This window comes from Aulonocara stuartgranti (assembly GCF_965226115.1).
Source record: "Aulonocara stuartgranti genome assembly, chromosome: 14".
NCBI lineage: Eukaryota > Metazoa > Chordata > Actinopteri > Cichliformes > Cichlidae > Aulonocara > Aulonocara stuartgranti.
The window spans coordinates 3,493,448-3,512,732 of NC_138950.1; the positions used below are offsets into that span (position 1 = coordinate 3,493,448).

At 40.4% G+C, this 19,285-nt stretch overlaps 1 protein-coding gene across 7 annotated transcripts in view; it reads left to right on the forward strand.

Moving 5' to 3' along the window:
• Positions 1-19,285, forward strand: part of LOC309687839 (leucine-rich repeat and fibronectin type III domain-containing protein 1-like protein) — a 423,290-nt gene that overhangs the window by 392,751 nt on the left and 11,254 nt on the right. For all 7 annotated transcript variants that reach the window (XM_082503062.1, XM_082503061.1, XM_082503063.1 and 4 more), the window contains 3 exons: positions 7,985-8,168; positions 10,121-10,337; positions 10,409-10,671. In XM_082503062.1, the coding sequence (XP_082359188.1) occupies positions 7,985-8,168; positions 10,121-10,337; positions 10,409-10,530 (523 nt within the window). In that variant the 3' untranslated portion in view covers positions 10,531-10,671. The remainder of the gene's footprint in view (positions 1-7,984; positions 8,169-10,120; positions 10,338-10,408; positions 10,672-19,285) is intronic.

The following is a 19,285-nucleotide window of genomic DNA, read 5'->3' on the forward strand; positions in this document are numbered from 1 at the left end:
CTTCTCTTTGGACGCAGAGAAAGCTTTTGATAAAGTTGAGTATCCTTTTCTGTTTCATACCTTGAAGAGATTTGGTTTCGGTCCCTTTTTTAGGCAGTGGATTCAGGTGGTATACACAGATCCAATGGCTACAGTTATTACCAATGGGATAATGTCACCCTCATTTTCGTTAAGTCGGGGTACTAGACAAGGTTCACCCTTATCACCTCTCATTTTTGCTCTGTTTTTGGAGCCTTTAGCCATAGCTTTACGTGAATGTAAGAAAATTAGAGGGGTGGATTTGGGTCAAGAAGAACATAAAACTTTTTTGTATGCAGATGATATTTTACTGATTTCAACTAACCCAGAACAGGCCGTTCCTGCAATTTCCTCAATTATTGATTCTTTCTCTGTAATCTCTGGATACACTATAAATTGGTCTAAGTCTGAAGCTATGCCTATTTCTAAATTGTGTCCGCCTGTTATGAGGAGTTCATGGCATTTCAAGTGGATGCCCGAGGGTCTGACTTATTTGGGGATTAAATTGACCCCTGGTTTAGACAACATAATGAAAGTAAATATTTCCCCAGTGATTCAAAACATCCGTTCGCTGTTGCAGAATTGGGTTAAAATAAATCTGTCCCTTTTGGGCAGAATTAATTTGGTGAAGATGATTATTGCCCCTAAACTTCAGTACTTTCTTCACATGTTACCGATAGCAGTCCCACATAATTTGCTAAAGCTTTATAATACATGTGTAGAGGGTTTTGTGTGGGCAGGTAAAAAGCCATTGTTCAATCGGTCTAAATTATATGCTGCTAAAGAGAGTGGTGGGTTGGCATTGTCTAAGATGGTCTGGTATCATTATGCTTTCTCCCTCTCTCAGTTAGTTAAGATACATAATTCCTCTACTGATAAGCCATCATGGGTTGGGATTGAGGAAAGTCTTGTGGCCCCTTCGTCTTTAGAGGCCTTCCTTACTCAGAAGGGAAGGCCAGTACCGTTTAAAGATCCAGTACTGTCTTTCATGCAAGAGACCTGGCTTAGAGCTCACCAATATACCAACAGCAGCCCTTATCTCACCGCTAGAGCCTCTATTTGGTATAATAAGAAAGTATTAATAGGTAAGAAACCGGTCTGGTGGGAGGCCTGGGCTAGGACAGGTATTAATCAGATGGGGGACCTATTTGGGCAGACTGGCATGAAATCGTTTGCAGAAATCAGACGAGAATTCAATTTGGATCCAAGGGAAATTTGGAGGTTTTTTCAAATAAGACATTGTATTAAAGCCATTTTGAAAAATAATCTAGACCCTCCATCTAGTGTTCAGAAGATGTTTGCAACCCCTGACAATAACAGAATCAGGGCATCTAAATTTTATGGGAGCTTCAGAGAGGCACACGCTCCCAGTTTGGGGGGACTGAGGCGGTGTTGGGAGAAAGATCTGGGTATCCAGATCTCAGAGGACAGTTGGAAGATGCTGATCTCATCATGGTATGTCTGCTCACCTGAAACACAGTCTCAACTTATCCAGTACAAGTTGCTTCACAGAAACTATTGGACACCCAGTAAATTAGTCAGGTTGAAGCTCGCAGATAAGGACATTTGTTGGAAATGTCAGCAGGAAGTCGGGACTCTAGTTCATATGTTGTATACATGTCGGAAAAATGATTATTTGTGGGATGGGATCATCAACTTGGTGAATGATATTTTTAAACTTAATCTTTCTAAATCTCCAGCTATATGCGTCCTGGGCCTACTACCTGACGATAACATTCTCTCAAAAAAACAGAGATTGTGGATGCGTCTGGCTTTTATAACTGGTTGCAGGGTAATTCTTAGGCATTGGAAGTCATCCAGCCCCTGTTCTTTCAAGGAATGGACCGAACAAATGTCTAGGATGGCATCATATGAACGGGTTATGTATAGAATGAAGGGAAGAGAAGATATTTTTGAGCAGGTCTGGGGTCCCTTTTTGCGGTACATTGACAATGTCTCTTAGACATTATGATAAATGGTCTCTTAGAGGGATATTTCATGTGTCATTGGTATTTTGGTTGTTGTCTTTTTTTTTTTTTTTTTTTTTTTTTTTGCACCAGGGGGTTTTACCCTTATTCGTTTTTGTTTTTGCTGATGTTCTCCAGGAGGCGGTGTATTATTTTGTTTCTCCTGGGTTTTATTTATTTTATTTATTTATTTATTTATGTAATTTTTTTTTTTTTTTTTTTTTTTTTTTTTTTTTTTGGTGTGTTGTTTGTTTGCTTGTCTTAGTTTGTTTGTTTGTTTAGAAATGGACAGAGAACTGACAGTATGATTATTGCAGTTGTATATTTATTTATTAATGTTTCTGTCCATCCAAAAATATTAATAAAAAAAAAAAAAAAAAAAGCTGTGACACTGCACCGAGTGTTTTTGGTTCATTTCACCATCTATAATTATAACACACCTCTTTCTGTATCCTTGTCCTTAAGTCTGTCTGCATTCTTGTGTGTGTGTGTGTGTGTGTGTGTGTGTGTGTGTGTGTGTGTGTGTGTGTGTGCAAATCTTTTTGTCTACTGTTTGCAGTAATCTGAGTGTTTCAGAGGGTGGCCTATTTACAGCTCGTATGTTTCTCTATTCAGTCTCCGTTCCACCAATAATATCTCACAGTCTCTCTGCAGCAGGAATACTTTATTTTTTTCCTTCATCACTAAATGTACTCATATTGATATCAGAACAGGCCATCACCTTAGGGTGGCAAACATTTTGAAATTCTTTACTGCTTCTTCTTTACAGACTTTTGTATCACTCTATGAAAACACTGCTGCAATTTCTTGTCCGTAGTTGGTTTTTGGAAAGTATTTTTTCTCTTCATGTTACGCTGTGGACATCGAAGCTGCAGCTGTCACTGCTGTTAAAAGTGTTTTTAAAAGTTGTTCTCATCTCAGCGCGTCTGATTCTGCAATTCTGACAGATGCTGCTGGTGTTGCAGAGATACTCACAAGGTCTCCCACGGATGCAGTGTGCGCTGAAAGATAATGGTTCTCCTGTGACGAGCAAATAAATTCATAATTCAAAAAAGGGAAATGCTTTGTTTCACTTTTTTGTTTCCTTTTAACTTGTTGTTTGGTTAGATTTAGAAGCCCAAACTATTTGGTTACAGTCAGGAACTGACTGTGATTTGTCTTAAAGTACTCACACAACAGCTTTTCCTGTGCATTGAAAGTGTTGCCAAGAGGTCCTAAGTGTTCATATGTGACAAGATGGGAATGACAGACCATAGCTTCTGGTGTGTCACAGCGCTAATGCAAAAGGACACACTGAGCGTGTCGGTGAGAGGCATAGCATTATTTGACCCTGGGAATCACAACAGACTGGTTTTTCTCACTGGTTTGGATGCTATGGAAAAAACAGTCATGTAACACTACAAACTAGTGTGTGAGCACAATCTCCAAATAGCACAGATAGGTGTGTTTAGATTTACAAAAGTTGTGCTGTTTTCTAAACACAGGTGCAAACAGTTCATTTTAATATAACATGTCTGATTTGCCAAGAGCCCCGCAATTTATAGGAGGGTCATAGACTAAAAGATGATATTCATCTTTTAGTTTTCTCTAAGTCACAGTCGTATGCGTGTATGTTAAATGTAGGTCCAAGGTGGCAGTCTGGCAGACAGAGTTATTATAATGGAAACAGGCTTCAGTAATTGACAGGCTCCGATGCACGACTCTAAACCCTGCAACAGTATTTTAAGATTGTATTCTTTAGCATTCCTGTATTAAGAGGAATTTAATTCCTTTGAGGGATAAAACAAAGCGGAAATTATTGACTGACAAAAGTTTACTTCTATACTCTGCAGCTACTGGTGATAACAGTACCACCACAGATTTCATGGAGTCACGCGTGTGTGTGTGTGTGTGTGTGTGTGTGTGTGTGTGTGTGTGTGTGTGTGTGTGTGTGTGGTCAAGGTGCATGCAGTTGAATCCGTGTAAGTTCACCACTAAAAACATTTGCGTTAGCTGAGGTCACTGTGAAAACTCTGTGCGCTGTCCATGGTGCTGAAATGAAACGTTGAGTGACTGTTAAAAAACAAAGAAAAAAACTTTATTAGGAAAAAAAAAGCAGGTTTGTTAACCTTAAAGCGCTGATTGGAATAGAAGCAAACAGCACAATTAAGAATTCCTGAACCTGATGTCCATCAGGTTCTGATCGTTTTCAGGGCAGGATCCAAAGTCAGTGTCAGGAGTTGCCACCAAATCAATGCACTGTTTTTATTGTTAAATTTAAACTCAATGAGCAGTAAACTGTGTGTTGCAAACATTAGTACAATTAGACGAGTGAAACGAGTTTGCACACTTGATTTAAATAGTCTCCGCCCTATTTTTTGTACCTTGAGAAAAAAGCCTATGATTCATGGTCCACAATCATAGGCTAGTAATGTTAAGATATAAAACATACACTGCTGCATCTCCTTATTTGACTGCAATGACACCCTCGTTTTCCTGGTTATTTTTCTGTATTGTTTCACTTTCACTTTTTTAACCAATGCTATCGCCCCCTGCTGGTCATTAAAAAGAATGTTGTTTTAGGCAGTTTTGCATTGGCTGCCATTTTCAGAGTTACCTCCTTGTAAAAGTCTAATCTCTGAATATTTGAACCAAACCTGTGTCCAAAAAACTTTAGTGTTTGAGTCATTTCAGCTGGGATTAGTATTTCCACAGCTAGCTCTGCTGTTTGTAGTTCAGCAGCTGCTTCACTCACAAAACAGTCGTCCAGTATTACTAAAAAAGTGTCTTTTCTTTAGAAAAGATTTTGTTGGAGAGACATCACTAATCCTGGAAATTATTGATCTTCTTTTGATAGTCTTTTGATACTCCTGTGTGCTTTTCAGCTGTTTCTTGTCTAATTTTAAGTAAGTTATAAATGAACAATTAACCCTTAAATTTGACTGAAGACTGTAAAGTTGTTTATTATCATTTCTAGACCTTCTTCTGTTCATATTTCTACATGAAAATATTTTTTTTCTATATTTTTTTCTTTGTGTTGGGTCTCTGCATCCTCCATTGTGACATTTCTTTAATTTCACTCCCTCAGCCCTTTCTCCTTCTCTCTGTTGTCTCCTCTCTCATGACTTCTGTTCAGTGTCTTCCTCTCTGTTCGTTTCCTATCGTCTTCTTTCCTCTCTTCCCTACCGTCTTCCTCACCTCTCCTTTGTCTTTAATCTCGTTCTCCTTTATACCCTTTGATTTTCAGGTTGACAATTGAAAAAGCAACATCCCTCTCCTCTTGTGCGCTGTCTGTCTTTCTTCTGTGTGTATATTCACTCTACTTCAATTTTCTACCTCAGTTTTTGCTTTTCGTATTATTGGAAACCATGAACATTGTGTTAGACTTCTACTTCTCATTCTCTTCAGCAAATCGGGAACAGAAATCATTACACCCAGAAAAGCTGCGATCCGTATCAATGATGTGTTTCTGAGAACCAACAAGTGTTGATTAGACAGCAAAGATCTGCAATGTCATCGCTGTGCTTATTTCAGTGTTGAGCTTTCCAAAAGCAGGAAACATATAGAGCTGACACACCTGACCAGGGGGTATCGTTAAGAGTATATGGAACAACCAGTGTGTTCATGAGGAACAGAGCAAAGGAGAGCATGGGGAGGAAGGACAGACTATGGGAGAGAGAAGACGAAATTTAATGACATACATCAGTGATATATGAGTGAAAAGAGGTGAGAGGAGATGAAACGCTCAGTGCATCATAGGATCCTCCAGCAGCCTGAGCCTACAGCAGCATTGCTGACCTACTTTAGGGTCACCTGATCCAGTGCTAACTATAAGCTTTATCAGGAAATGGTCATGTTAAATCTCCTTTGAAAACTAAAGAGGGCGTGTGTGTGTCCTGAATCCAAACTCAGAGCTGGAGAGGGAGGGGGCTCAGATAGCTGAAATCTCTGCCTCACATCCTACTTTCAGAAACTCCAGAAACACAAGTAAGCCAGCAATCTCAGAGTGAAGTGCTCGATTGGGATAATATGGTACTATGAGGTCTTTAAGATATAATGGGGCCTTATTATTCAAGACTTTGTGTGCAAGGAGAAGGATTTTAAATTAAATTCTGGATTTAACAAAGAGCCACCAAAGAGAAGCTGATATAGGGGGAATGTGATCGCTTTCTTTTTTTTGGAACAACAAGATAATAATAAATTACAACAGTCCACCACATATAGCAGAGTAGCATCAGCACTTAAAATGTCACAAAATTAATAAACAGTGTGCTCATATATTGTTAGTTCAGGGTGTTGTTGTACTAAGAATGGACTGCTACTGCCTGACGGCCTTTAGTAATCCACAGTAGCAGTTTAGTGCTTAATTTATAGGTTTGTGTCTACAGATGAGATGTTTTTTGTTTTTTTATCATAGATAAATGATTATCTGTGGTCTAGCTCTTTCCTTTGAAACATCAATCTGTCCATCTATCTTCTGACTCTGGCTCTGAGTCACAAGGACTTCAGTCTAAGCAGAGATGCCCAGACTTCCCACTCAGCTCGTCACACTCAGATACTGAGATACGTCTAAACCAAAAGACATCCAGTCTGTCCCGAGTCTGCCCCAAAATTTCTTTCAGGTTTAACATGCCTGAAACAACTCACCAATAAAGTATCCAGGAGGCAAAATGTCCAGATATCTGAACCACCTCAGCTGTATTTTTTGATGTGAAAGACTCACACCTCTGAATGATGTCTACTCGCTGATGCCGAGTGTAGACGCCTTTCTGAGGAAGCAAAAGTTTCTCGTGTGGCCCAGATCATCTGGATTTCTGGATTCTTCAGAGTAGAACTGCAATAAAGAACCAGCTCTACCTTAACTCTCAGCTCTCTCCACCATTACAGCCAAATACAGCATTCATTGGAGATGCTGAACCAATCGCCGGCTTTAAAATGCATTTCAAAAAGGTTATCCAGCCTTGTATCATCTAAATAAGATTCATCTCTAGAATTAAACTCATAGAATCAAACCTGGAAAAGGTCATTCATGCATTCATTTTCTCAAGGCATGACTACTGAGGTTCATTTTTACCTCAAATTAGTTCATAAGGCAGCAGCTCAGCTCCTTATTTGATTTCGCGTCACATCAACTCTGATCATTGGCTCCGTGGATGTTTTTAGAGTTCATTTTAAAGTTCTGCTTCTCACCTCTCGTGGCTTTGTGGCTGTTATTTTACTTTGTGTGCATTCCTCTCTTTGCTTTTCTGTTAAACTACTTTGTACACTCTGTTTTTGAAGGTCCTACATTAATTAAGTTTATTATAATAAATAATCAGTTTGGCATCGATTACATTGGAAAAAAAGATATTAACAAAGTTTTGACAGGAAAATGTTCCAATCTCTTTTCTTTTTGGTTTTTACCCTGAGGGTTTTTAAAACGCTCTGGACTGTGCAGGCTTTTCTTTCAGGAGAGCTGCACTAAAGATAATAAAAGTTCATGACTTTATGCTTACCAAAGTTCAGGCTCAACTTCCACCGGAGCGCAAATGTAACATGAGGGTGGTGAGGCTGCCAGTGTGAGGAAGGTTGAGTCGTTTTCCACTCATTTACAGTGAACATATTTTTGTAATATACAATAAGTTTTATTGGGAAACTTCTGCATGTGGAAGAAAAACCTTGAATATTTTGTGGTAATGAACGGATTTGCATCAGAGCTCAGTTCATAGTTTCAGCCTGGTTATCCGTCGTAGTGAAAAGTGAAAGGAATGTTTTGATGCCTTTGGTGTTTAAACTGACCTCAGCGGTGTTTACTGTGCTGTCTTTTCTGTGTATATTCAAATTAGCGTGATAATCCTGAGTTTCTTGCTTCATCTTTCGAGCTATTAACTGACACCAGGCCCTTGACTTTTGAAGGTAACTCACAACGGGTAAACATTTCAAAGGAAAAGTCTAAAATTGCTACAAGAAATATTGTGATCTTTTCTCTCTTTACACCAAAGGCAGGGCAAAACCAATCAAATTGTCTTTCTGTCTTTCAGGATGATCCCAGCTAACCACAAGTACTTCCAGCTGAGTGATCTGGCATCATCGCGGGATTACGAGCTGTGCGTTTTGGCTGTGTACGATGATGGCATCACCACGCTGACAGGCACTAAGCTGGTGGGCTGTGTGTCCTTCACAACGGAGTCAGAATACGGACGCTGCCACTCTATACGAGACCAGGTTAGTGTGCTGAGGTGTAGCAGGTGTCTGATCCGCTGTTACTCCAGTTGATAACTGATCAGACTTCTGCTGAATCATATATAGTTGATGAGCTGTCTGCTTCAGAGCACTGTCTCACTAGTCAGTGATAAATGACGAACATGCATGTTGTAAATGATTGAGAAATTCAGTGAGGACCACTGTAGTTTGTTGTTTTTATCTGGAGCTCATTTCAAGTTTGCCTGCAACATGTGATCCAAAACTTGTCATCTCAAGGAATTCTGTATTGGAGAACATTAGTATTTGTTTTATGGATCTGTTTTTGGAAAGCAGCAGATTGCCAATACAGAGAAATGAAGACACCAATAACAACAGAACATGGAACTGGATACATCAGACCATGTGAAAGGAGCAACAGGGGTCAGGATGGGTTACAGTGTAGCTTGTAGATGTGTCACAATCATGGGCAACTAAAGGAACATGTTGTAGATGATATCAGATCTTTTTCTTCATAAAGGATCGCTGTTTCCAGCTGATAAATTAGGAATTTGACGATGTAAAAAGACAACAAAAGACCTGTGACATGGTTCAAAATCAGCAGCAAGCTTACTTTTAATTAAAAAAAATAAAAATAAAAATGGCCACCGATGTTTCCGAGGAAGATGTCATTTTTTCGTCACCCTCTAGAATTAGTGAAAATAAGAGTCGAGGATTTTTCCTTCTGTTAGTCCTACATGTGATCGTTGTAAACTTGGAGAAGGCTCTCTTACTCATTTATTTTGGACATGTCCCAAACTCTACAATTACTGGCTCGCAGTGTGTGAATGGATATCTTTAAATGTTTAAATGTTTCTCCGATATGTACAATTGCATATTAGAGCCGGACCCAATAACTGCATTGTTTGGATCTTCCTCTTCCCTCCTGCGCCTCAGTCTTGCTGCACAAACTACAGTTTTATTCGTAATGGTCGTTGCTAAGAAAATGATTATGACCCTCTGGAAATCTGACACTGTGCCTCAGATCAAAATGTGGTTAGCAGAACTGACTGCTTTGTCGCAGAGAGATACATTAGAGGACCAACTTAGTGAGTTCTTTGATGTGTGGCAACCTGTTTTAGATCATTTATCAAAGCATAAAGTTCTCTCTGATTGGTCGCAAAAAACTTAGTCTGCCACCCAAGCGTTCTACTTGTGTTTATTGTTGGTGTTGAAGTAATATTTTTGTTGTTGCAGTGTAATCTTTTGCCTTGTTTGTGTGTTCTTGCCCTTGTTGTTGCTTTGTCTGTTCTTTTTTCCCCGTTATATATCAGAAAATCTTAATAAACATATTTCTTTAAAAAGAAAACAAGAGTAATCAGTTCAGTTTCTTCCCATTCTGTCCTTTTTAGTTGGCTTTAAAAGGACAGGGACTATTGATAGTTCTCAGAAAAATCCAACATACGCCTTTGAAAAATGTTTTTGTTATGTCCTTGGTTTGGTTTGAATGTTAGGTAATAAATCTTAATACCGAATAAATGAATAGATGATGAGATCATTGCAGAGGACAGAAAAATACAATAAAAGACATACAGATCTCTTTAATTACTGAACTGTATTTGATTTTTGTTTAATTTATTACATTTAATTGAGTTATTTTTTTATTTTGCTGTTTTCTTTTTCTAATAAATTTTTTGTTTTTTCATATCGTCCTTCACCTTATTTTTCTTCATGTTAATGTTAACAGAGTTTTGCTTTGATTGCAGTACATCAGAAAAGAACCGATAAATGTGTCATTTTAACTGGAGGAAGTTGCTTAGCTTGTTGCTTCTCCTGCTTTTTGACACCTCAGCTTTTTGTTCTTTATTTCTTTTTGCTTCTTTTGTGATTTCACCTTTAATGTGGTTCATCTCAGTAAAACTACTCAGAAATCATGGATCACCCTCTTGCACTTAGATATTTTAAGAGTGCTCATGATTGTTGTACTCTTCCTCTAGTTCCTGGGTGGTACCATGATCATCATCATTGGGGGGATCATCGTGGCCTCTGTCCTCGTCTTCATCTTCATTCTCCTGATGAAGTACAAGCTGCACAGTAACCACTACAAGCAGAAAGCCGTCGCACGCCACGCCAACGTCTGTTCCCAGACCAACGGAGGAGGAGGTGGAGCCAACATCCTTGCTCTGCCTCCATCGTCCTCCTCTGCAGGGCAAGGTAAGATGCTGAGAAAAGCGAGGTGACGCCGCATTTAGTCATTCAATAATTTGACTCCATCTTTTTTCCAGGTGGAGGCATTAATAGAAACTCCCAACCGTCATCGTCGACAGATGGGATGGGAGGAGCTTCTCTTCGAGGGACGACTGTAGTGGACTTAAATCCCGCCCATGACGATGACATTTCCCAATAACACACAAGAAACAGTCCAACCCACAGCCCACCAATCTCTAAGCCCAAACCAATACTCCACCTCCCTCCCCCTCTTTTTTAATTTGTTGCTGGTGCCTGGAGCCAAGCTCCACTTTAAGCCGAGGAGCAGCTCCTGTCATTGGTGAGTATTTGAATTAGTCACATACAAAAGAGCATTAGACAAGTCAACCTGTGAAAGTTCATTTCTGCTCATTTAACATCTGACATTCAGTCTAAACATAGATTTGGTTTCTTACACACTGCTCATATTCAGATAATAAGTTAGCATGACTTGGTTCTGTTTAACTGAATCAGGCAAATAGAACCAAATCACTTGTTGTTACTCCAGCCAATAATAACTCCCATTTAGGCAGTTTCTGTACTTTGTGGGGAATTGTATTTGTGAGTTTAATAAGCAGTCTTACATCGCACTTACCTCAGATTGTTTTCCTTTTAACTGTAATTAAATTGTAACTTATTAGGCTTCGGTCTCCTCTGTTCTTCCTCTGTCCTCTGTCAGAGACTCAGCTCATTTCACCATCTGATGTCACAAACAGTCTGAACCAGTTAGACTGAAACTCATCTTTAGACTGTTGCTTAACCTTAATCATGCTAGTGTTATCTGAGGATCCTGAGAATCATCAGTGCTAACATTAACTTCACTGGCACTCGGCCTTTCAGCATCTATTTCAGCATGTTTTTTCCCTTCCAGCTCTTTTCCTTCTTGATTAGCCAATTTAAGGTCATAGGCGGGTGGAGCCAATCATAGCTTCCATATAGGGTAAGAGGTGAGGTGCACCCCAGACAGGTCAGAGTGCAGACAACCATTCACAGTCACACCCTACAGCCAGTCTAGACTAACCAATCACCCAACAACCCAATACTGAACAAACAGGAAGCGCAGCAGGAACACACAGACTCTGCCAGCTGGTGATTCAAACCCAGGACCTTCTTTCAGTGAGGTCACAGTGCTAACCACTGTACTTTTTTACATCTTTGGCTGTGTGGTCACCTGTGGTCACAACTGGTCCAGTTCACCTGCCTTTGTTAGCCGCTCTGCTGCAAAGTATTTCTCTGGTGCAAACTCTATATCTGACAGCAGGACAGCTGGTGGGACAGGTGCATGCACGCTTATAGCAAGGAGCTCAACGCATGGTTTTTGCTGTCCTGTAAGAAAAGAATTCAGTTAAATATGGTGCTGCCAGGGAGATTAGGGAAGAGAGAGTTTCATTTGAAGTTTGTTTGAAATTGAAATGTACAGCAGGCGGGCGCTGGGAGAGAAAGTGATGGAGAGGACAGGCTGTAAGTTGCTTTAATAAACCTTGCGGACAAGGTTCATTTAGCTTGCATGACTGAACACCGAGCTCTTCCTATAAAAAATGCACTTTAATGAGCAGTCACTCATATGGATGAAATACGCACAAGAGCGCCAGCTCAGTGGGGTGCTGCAGTCGGATGATGGTGCTGCAGACCTGCACAAAGTTTCAGCACTTCAACTGATTTCATATGATATCAGTGTTGTCACTTTTTTTTATATTTTCTTGAGTGTTATAACAATAACACTGTGAACTGATAACATGCACCTACTGCTATCAGTCTGCTTATTAGAGCGTGAGCATCTCACTGATGCATTGCTACACTGGCTCATTCATAAGGCTTAATAAAATAAAAAGACGTGACCGGGTGATGCACATCACTAGATTAGTCCATTTAAAATGTCTTTTATTTCTTTTTAAATTCTTTTTTGTGATTCTTTTCTGTCTTTGGGAGAAACATTTGCAAAATCTTGTCAGAGCCATAGCTGAACTGTTTTTAGTTTTGAATGTGCAAAAAACTGAAGATGAGCAGAAATTTTGCTCAGACACATACAAGCTAAAGTCCAGGGTTGATGAATTCATCAAAATGACATTAAATAATTTGAGTTTTTAATACGCAAAATTTTTACGTACTTTAAGCCCCGAGTAAATAATTGGGGATTATTTTTCTCCAGAATGAGCTAATCTCTTCAATTCAGAGTTAATTAGTAATGACTCCTTAGGAAGGAGAATGTGATCTCATACTACAGGAGAGGAGGTAGCTGAGGTAGCGGAGGAGAGCGCAGCTGCTGGTGCCTGAAGTATTTTTACGTTTTTATGTCATTATTTTTAATGACCTTCTGCGTGTTCTTAGATGAGCGACAGGTTGTGACATGACTCATGCAATCACTTCAGCTTCACTTCTCAGAACATCTGTGTGACCCATACAATCACAGTGTACCTTATTTTACCTGTACAGGTACAGCCACTTGTAACTAAGTCAATAATTTCCAAGGTTGACTGTCGACAGTGGGCGGGTATTTGTACCCTGAAACTCATAGAGGCCAGCTGTGTACCTCTGGTGGCAATTATGTACGTTAATGCAACAGTAACCTTTAGCACTTCTGATCTGACCACCTAGAGCTTCACCTACAGCCGGCTCAGCAAGCAGTTCACTAAACATTCATGCCTCTGGACTGTGGGAGGGAACTGAAGCAGTCAGGGGGAGAAAGCCACCAAGCACAGGGACAACAAATCCTCCACAAAGGCTTCTTTGTGTGAGGCAGCAGTGCTAAACTCTGCACCATCATGCTGCCTATGTATTCAGCAGACTTAGAAATGTGTATTAAGCTAACACAGAAAAATGTGTGTATTTTTTAACATAAGTTCTTAGCAGTTATTTCTTTTATTAGTTCATTTAGGAAGACTTTAAACAAAAGGTACCTTTAAATACATTCTCACTCACTACTAACATCCTTCATTATTTTGCACAGAGGTGATCCTGTAACCTCAGCTGATTTCTTCTTTTTGAGAAGCATTCTGACTGAAGCTATTTTTGTCTTTTATTTGACAGTGAAAAGAAACTATTTGAAGCTTTATTACTCGCTGTCTCTGCACCTCGGACTAACACATGGTCTCTTTCAGTTCCTGTTGCCTGTCCCTCCCAATGCAAACAGTTTTGTCTCCTCCTCCGTGTCCCTCCTCTCTCTGCTCCATCATTATTTGTCTGATTTTAATGAGTTGTTTTGTTTTGATGCTTCCTATCTCTTTTCTGCTCCTTTCATTTCTGAGATCAAGGTCGTTCTGTTTGCGCGCTATCCTTCACTATAGCTTTTCTCTTTATCTTGTGATATTTCTGCTACCAATTTCACTCCCAAATTGAGATGTATGCCCTATCTCGACGTATCCTTCAAAGCGCTCAGGGATTCTCTCCTCTTCACACAATTTATTAGCTATTTCTTTTCTTTTCATCTCTGTATGAATTGAAAGATTGGTCGTGTGTAGTTCAAGGGATGGAGCGTGACACTAACACTCAGGTGTGGGCATCTTCATTCGCTGTTAAACCAAAAAGGCAGAAGAAGGCATCGGTGCCTGTGGTTCACGTGCCCACTGTGGTCTGAGACCTTTATATTTCTGTCTCTCTCTGATAATATTTCATAATGAAAATTACAGGGGAAAAAATGAGATTAGCTCTTTAACGTGTTGTCTCGTTTCCAATCTTGGGTTTCTTTGCTGCCATTGCCTTTAATATTAAATGTAACGTAGCATGCAGTGATTTCATGTGGGTTGGTTTTACTTCCTGTAGACCATTAAAGAGGTTCATACATGATTTCCTTTAGTGTTGGTTGCAATGGTCTGCTTGTTAAGTGATTACACATCGACCGTGTTTCTGGTCCCAAGTCCATTCTTGGAGGTTGGGGTTCTGCAGTATTTTCAAAGCACTGGCTGTATTGTAATGCTTCAGACATGGGTCACCTCACCGTCTTGCCAAGTCTAGGCTTCCTTGTGATTTCCTGAGTGAGTGTGGGAAAGTAGAATGGGTGACAGAGCCTTCAGCCGTTATGTCCCTCTCCCTATTTGTGCTCAGGAGACACACACTTCTGCTTTTAAGTTTTGGCTGCAAACTTTCTCCCTTTTTTTTGGCTTGTTAGAAGTCTTCTTGTTCAGTAGAAAGAGCAGCAGTTCTGTTGTAACTGTGGAACGTGCAGTGTTTTAAATTTCAGGTAGTCTACGTTTCAGGTCATTGATACTAGTTTCCTCATCAGTAGTTCTCTTTCCTTTACGCTGCTTACATGGCTACACTTCAGTAGTGGTTAAATTTAGCAGATTCAGTATTACATCAGGATGAAACCATACAGAATGAGCATATATGGATAAAAGGAAACGCAGTGTAATATCCCAAATTATAAGCCAACTCCTCATCTTCCTCTGTGTTTAAACCTGACCAGTCAGAAGCTTTAATGGTTTAAATTTGCCTTCTGAAATTCATTTACAGCTGACTCACTCCAACAGACATACTATAATCAGACTTAAAGAAACTCTAGATTGGCAGCGTTAGTGCTACAGACCCATAATGCAACACTGCAAGGCTGAAGGGGCTTTCACACAGGATGTAACAATGGTGCTCCTGCCCTCTGAAACTCATTTGTTCCCATGCATTATGTGGTTCAAACATGGTTTGTCACTGTGGAGCGTAAGCACACGGCACACAGCTCAGGAACTCTGTCACAGCCAATAGAAATGAGGCATGCAGCCTGCAGGGAAGCACAAAGGAAGAAAAGCTGATGGTAAGTGTGGATAGACTCAGTCATAGGATACAAGTTTGCATTTGTAATGACAGCACAGTTTTGCATCCAGGTAGACATGTCAGGTCGCTGTGTGTAAACACACTTTAGATTTGTTGTGTGTTCTTTCCAGCAGCTGCAGATCAATGCAAAGCTTCTTAGGTATGATAATTATGAGAAGAGTTGGACTTTTTCTGAATATTTCAGCTCTGCGCCCGCTGAAGATTTTAAAATTGGTGAACATGGTGGCGAGCTCAGAACTCGCTGCATCCTTTGTGAAAACCCCATCACCCTTTACACCTGTGCACCTCTGATCAAAGACAAACAGATGCTTTTGGCTGAGATTTTATATGATCATTGTCCAGGAATCCTTGTGCTTATTTTTCCGCCTCCCCTCGTTTCTCTCTCACTTCTTCTAACCTCTATTTTTACACTTATGAGTTGTTCTTTCCTCCCTCTTTTATCTGGCAATCGTGACCTTTATTTGGGAACGCTTTGTCATCTCTTCCCCCTCTTCCTCTGAATATCCTCTCCTTTTGCTCTGTCCTCCCTTCCTGTTCTCCCTGTTATCTTTTCTCTCTTCATTCATCATATCCTCCCTGTAATAATATACCTCTCATCTAAAAACTCACATTCTGCACACACACTTGTCCGTACACACAATGAAACACTCGTTTTTTTCCTAATGGAAGCAATCTCAGCGTTCACCACTGACCCTTTGGCCATTTGTTGTAGGTCCAATATGCACCACATACATTCACACAACAGAAACCACACAGAGGTAATCTCAACACACCTGCTTCCTCTCCAAACCAAATGAACTGCTGGTCAGCCTGAGTCACTGCTCCCTGAAGGGCCATCAGTATCTTACCTGTTAAACATGCACATGGCCAAACAAAGCTTTACAAACACACAGCGAATCTTTACATGAAAAGGTTTAGTTCAGATTTTGCATCACTCCCCAGCATAGTGTTTCCAGATGTTGCAGGTGATTCCCTTTCGCTCGTACAAACATCATCTGGATGGATTGGCTTAAATTTTGGGACTAACATCTGTCTGCCTCCTAAACAATCTTTAGAATAATAGTTAACCTGCTCTCACTGTGCCTGCTCATATTAGTATGCTAACTGATAAATTAGGTTGCAAACGATCACTGAAATATATTTCTGACAGATAAAATCGGACCACCATTTTTTCCCCTAGCTCAAGTATAGAAAGCTTAATCAAACCTTCCTACTTCTTTCTCATCCAGAAAAGAAAAGTCTGTTTCTGTTATACAGAGCAAAACTTAAAGTGGTGAAGGAGATCCTGATACAAGACACATGCAAAGGTGGACCTGCAGGCAGCCAGGTTACTTTTTACAGCGAGCCGTGGGTTTGCACCGTTTCAGGCTTTTATTAACGTATCTGCACAGAGATCATTACACAATAAAAATGCCTTTTCAAGATGGTTGTGGTTTTCTGTGTTTATACTGTGGTGTGTGAGGCATTAGCGATGTATTGTTTGGGTCTTCTGGGTTCTTAAGGGCTGTTCAGGGCTTTTCTGTGCATACTAGTCTATGATAGAGGATCTATCAGACTGATATCTAGGGAGTTTGGAGGCTGGGAGGATGCCTTGTTTTCTACGAGCTTTTCCTGAGCAGGATTTGTAGTGTAATGTTGGGCGCTGGTTGCTTTGAGGAGGCTAGTGCTTAGTCAAGGTTTGGGTAAGTGATATCTGTCAAAATAAATCCACCTGAATCCCAGAACTGAAGATTACGTGGGATATCATACTGAGATCATAAATACTACGGACTTCTCTGGTGGGTTTTAATGTTGTGGCTGCTCAGGTGTACTTTGAGGTAAGATGCTATGTAAAACTTTGTAGATTAGCGTATAGCAGGGATAGAGAACCCTATTATACAAGCACCAGGATGGCTACATGCAGTGCCATCATTGGAGCATCGCTGCATGTAGCCAACAAGTAGCGACAAGGGGAGTAGATAAGTGCTAAGACAAAAATGTCCTTTCAGCAAAGTTGACCTTTCAGAGAAATGAAGCTTGCACTACACAAAAGTGGACATACACCAAGCTATAGAACTGCCCACGCTGAACAGAAATGCACACAGTAATTCAGGCCTGCTGGCTCTCCAATGCAATCCCACCATCCCATCTCATGATTACCATGATAGAGAGAGAGAGTGCAGAGAGGCAGGCAGACACCGGCAGATATCATCACAGGGTGTTCTGTAAAGCCACGAGGCACCAGGGCATCATTCAGTGTGCTTTTATTATCCGAGCCTGGCACTTAAGCAGCACGATGGCACAGTGACTAAACTTCAGCCGCAATGGAGCCTTCACTGAGGCCAGCAGACCCTGCAAAGAGTCTTAGTGACACCTAGTGGTCACGCCACACAGTGATTTCGATCGTCTGCTTTTATTTTTACCCTCATGTATCTAGGGAAAACAGAAGGATGCTGTCATTCACATTCATGCATTCACACTCGCACTCGCACACACTCACACTGGGAGCTTCCCAGCTCAAACAGCTCCTGCTGCTGAGGGCTGCTGCAGGGGAAGACAAAGATTTCAGAGTGAATCCACAAAGACGGTCGTGATTCTGTGTCATTTATAAGTAAGTGCTCACCATGGGGAGTTCACAGGAACTGGATAAGCACCTCCATCCACCAAAAGCAGTAAGCAAATACCAGTTTACAGCATAAATAAAGCTCCTTAGACTAGTATACAATAGAAGTGGTAAATGGCCTGCATTCGTATAGCGCTTTACTTCCCTAAGGACCCCAAAGCGCTTTACACTACATTCAGTCATTCACCCATTCACACACACATTCACACAATAGAAATTACTCCAATTCTGCACACCTTATTGTGTTTTTCATTCATGATTCTGTAATTGCTATAAGCACCAAGACTACAAGGTAAACAGCTGCCTTAGCAGACAGAGCTGCCATGTTCAGGTCTCTCCGCTGACGCTCTGTGAGATATAAGCCTGGGGCCAGCCGAGGATGAGCAGAGACTTTCCCCAAAGCTGGGCCAGTGTTTTCTTTTCTGCTGTGTGCTAAACTCAGATAGGTGTTGATATCCTTTATTGACCTAGGCGAGATGTAAACCCATGCCTTCTTCAGGGACCCAATGAGAGGAGAATTAACTTTGAGTAAACCCTGCCTGCTCCACATGCAAGGGCCCTACTTTAAACCCAGGACCATTTTGCTAACCAGTTAGCTACTGTGCTGTACAGAGATTAAGTATCACACTCTGTTTTCTTCACTCTGTATTTTGCAAAATGATTCTTCCCTCCGACTCAAAAAACTGAAGGCTCTGCCTCCCATTCTACTTTTAAATACTCTAGTGGCCTGTTATGCTTGGTGATGGCATGCCAACTCTTGGTGAAGTCCTGGTGGTTCCAGACATCTTCTGTTTCATATGGCAATGGCTCTATTATATTCGAGCTTGCTTTTGTCTTGACATAATATGTACATTGCAGGACATTAGGAAGCTGTGAATGACAGGGAGGTGGCAAATGTAAGTGACAAAGAAGTTATGAAGAGTATTGCTGGCGTGGTCGGGTTCTATTTGGAAATGGTTTGTGAGTATGAAATTTATGTGAATTTATCACCAGAGCACGATACTAATGACATGTATGGACATCAGACGTTGGTATTTAAAATAATTATCAATACAATTCAATTCAGGTAGATTTATATATTACCAAATTACAACAACATTTACCTCGATGTGTGCAATACTTCAAGACAAAGACCCTTAAAGTATAAAGTATGAAACATCAAGTGAAGAAACACGTCAGTGGCATCAGTCACAGATCAGCTAGATGTGCTATACCTGTGCTATACCTGTGCTATACACCAAGGTACTATTTGAAGCTTCAGGAATGTCAGCAGCATGTAATCTGTCATTCTACAGCAAAGCCGCACATGAAATGAGGTAGTTTAGAAAGCGGTCATTCTTTAAATGTGATGTTCTTTAAAATGATAGATATATTAGCTTCCTTAAAACCATAGAATAATAATAATAATAATAATGACAATTATGTATTTACCATAACTGTTAAAAGATAAGTTATTTCCCTTTTTGTTCCATTCCTTATATACAGAGCTGCTTAAACTGAATAAATTGTGTGAGAGCCCATTAAGAGAAAGCAGTGAAGTCCCAACTGAGGC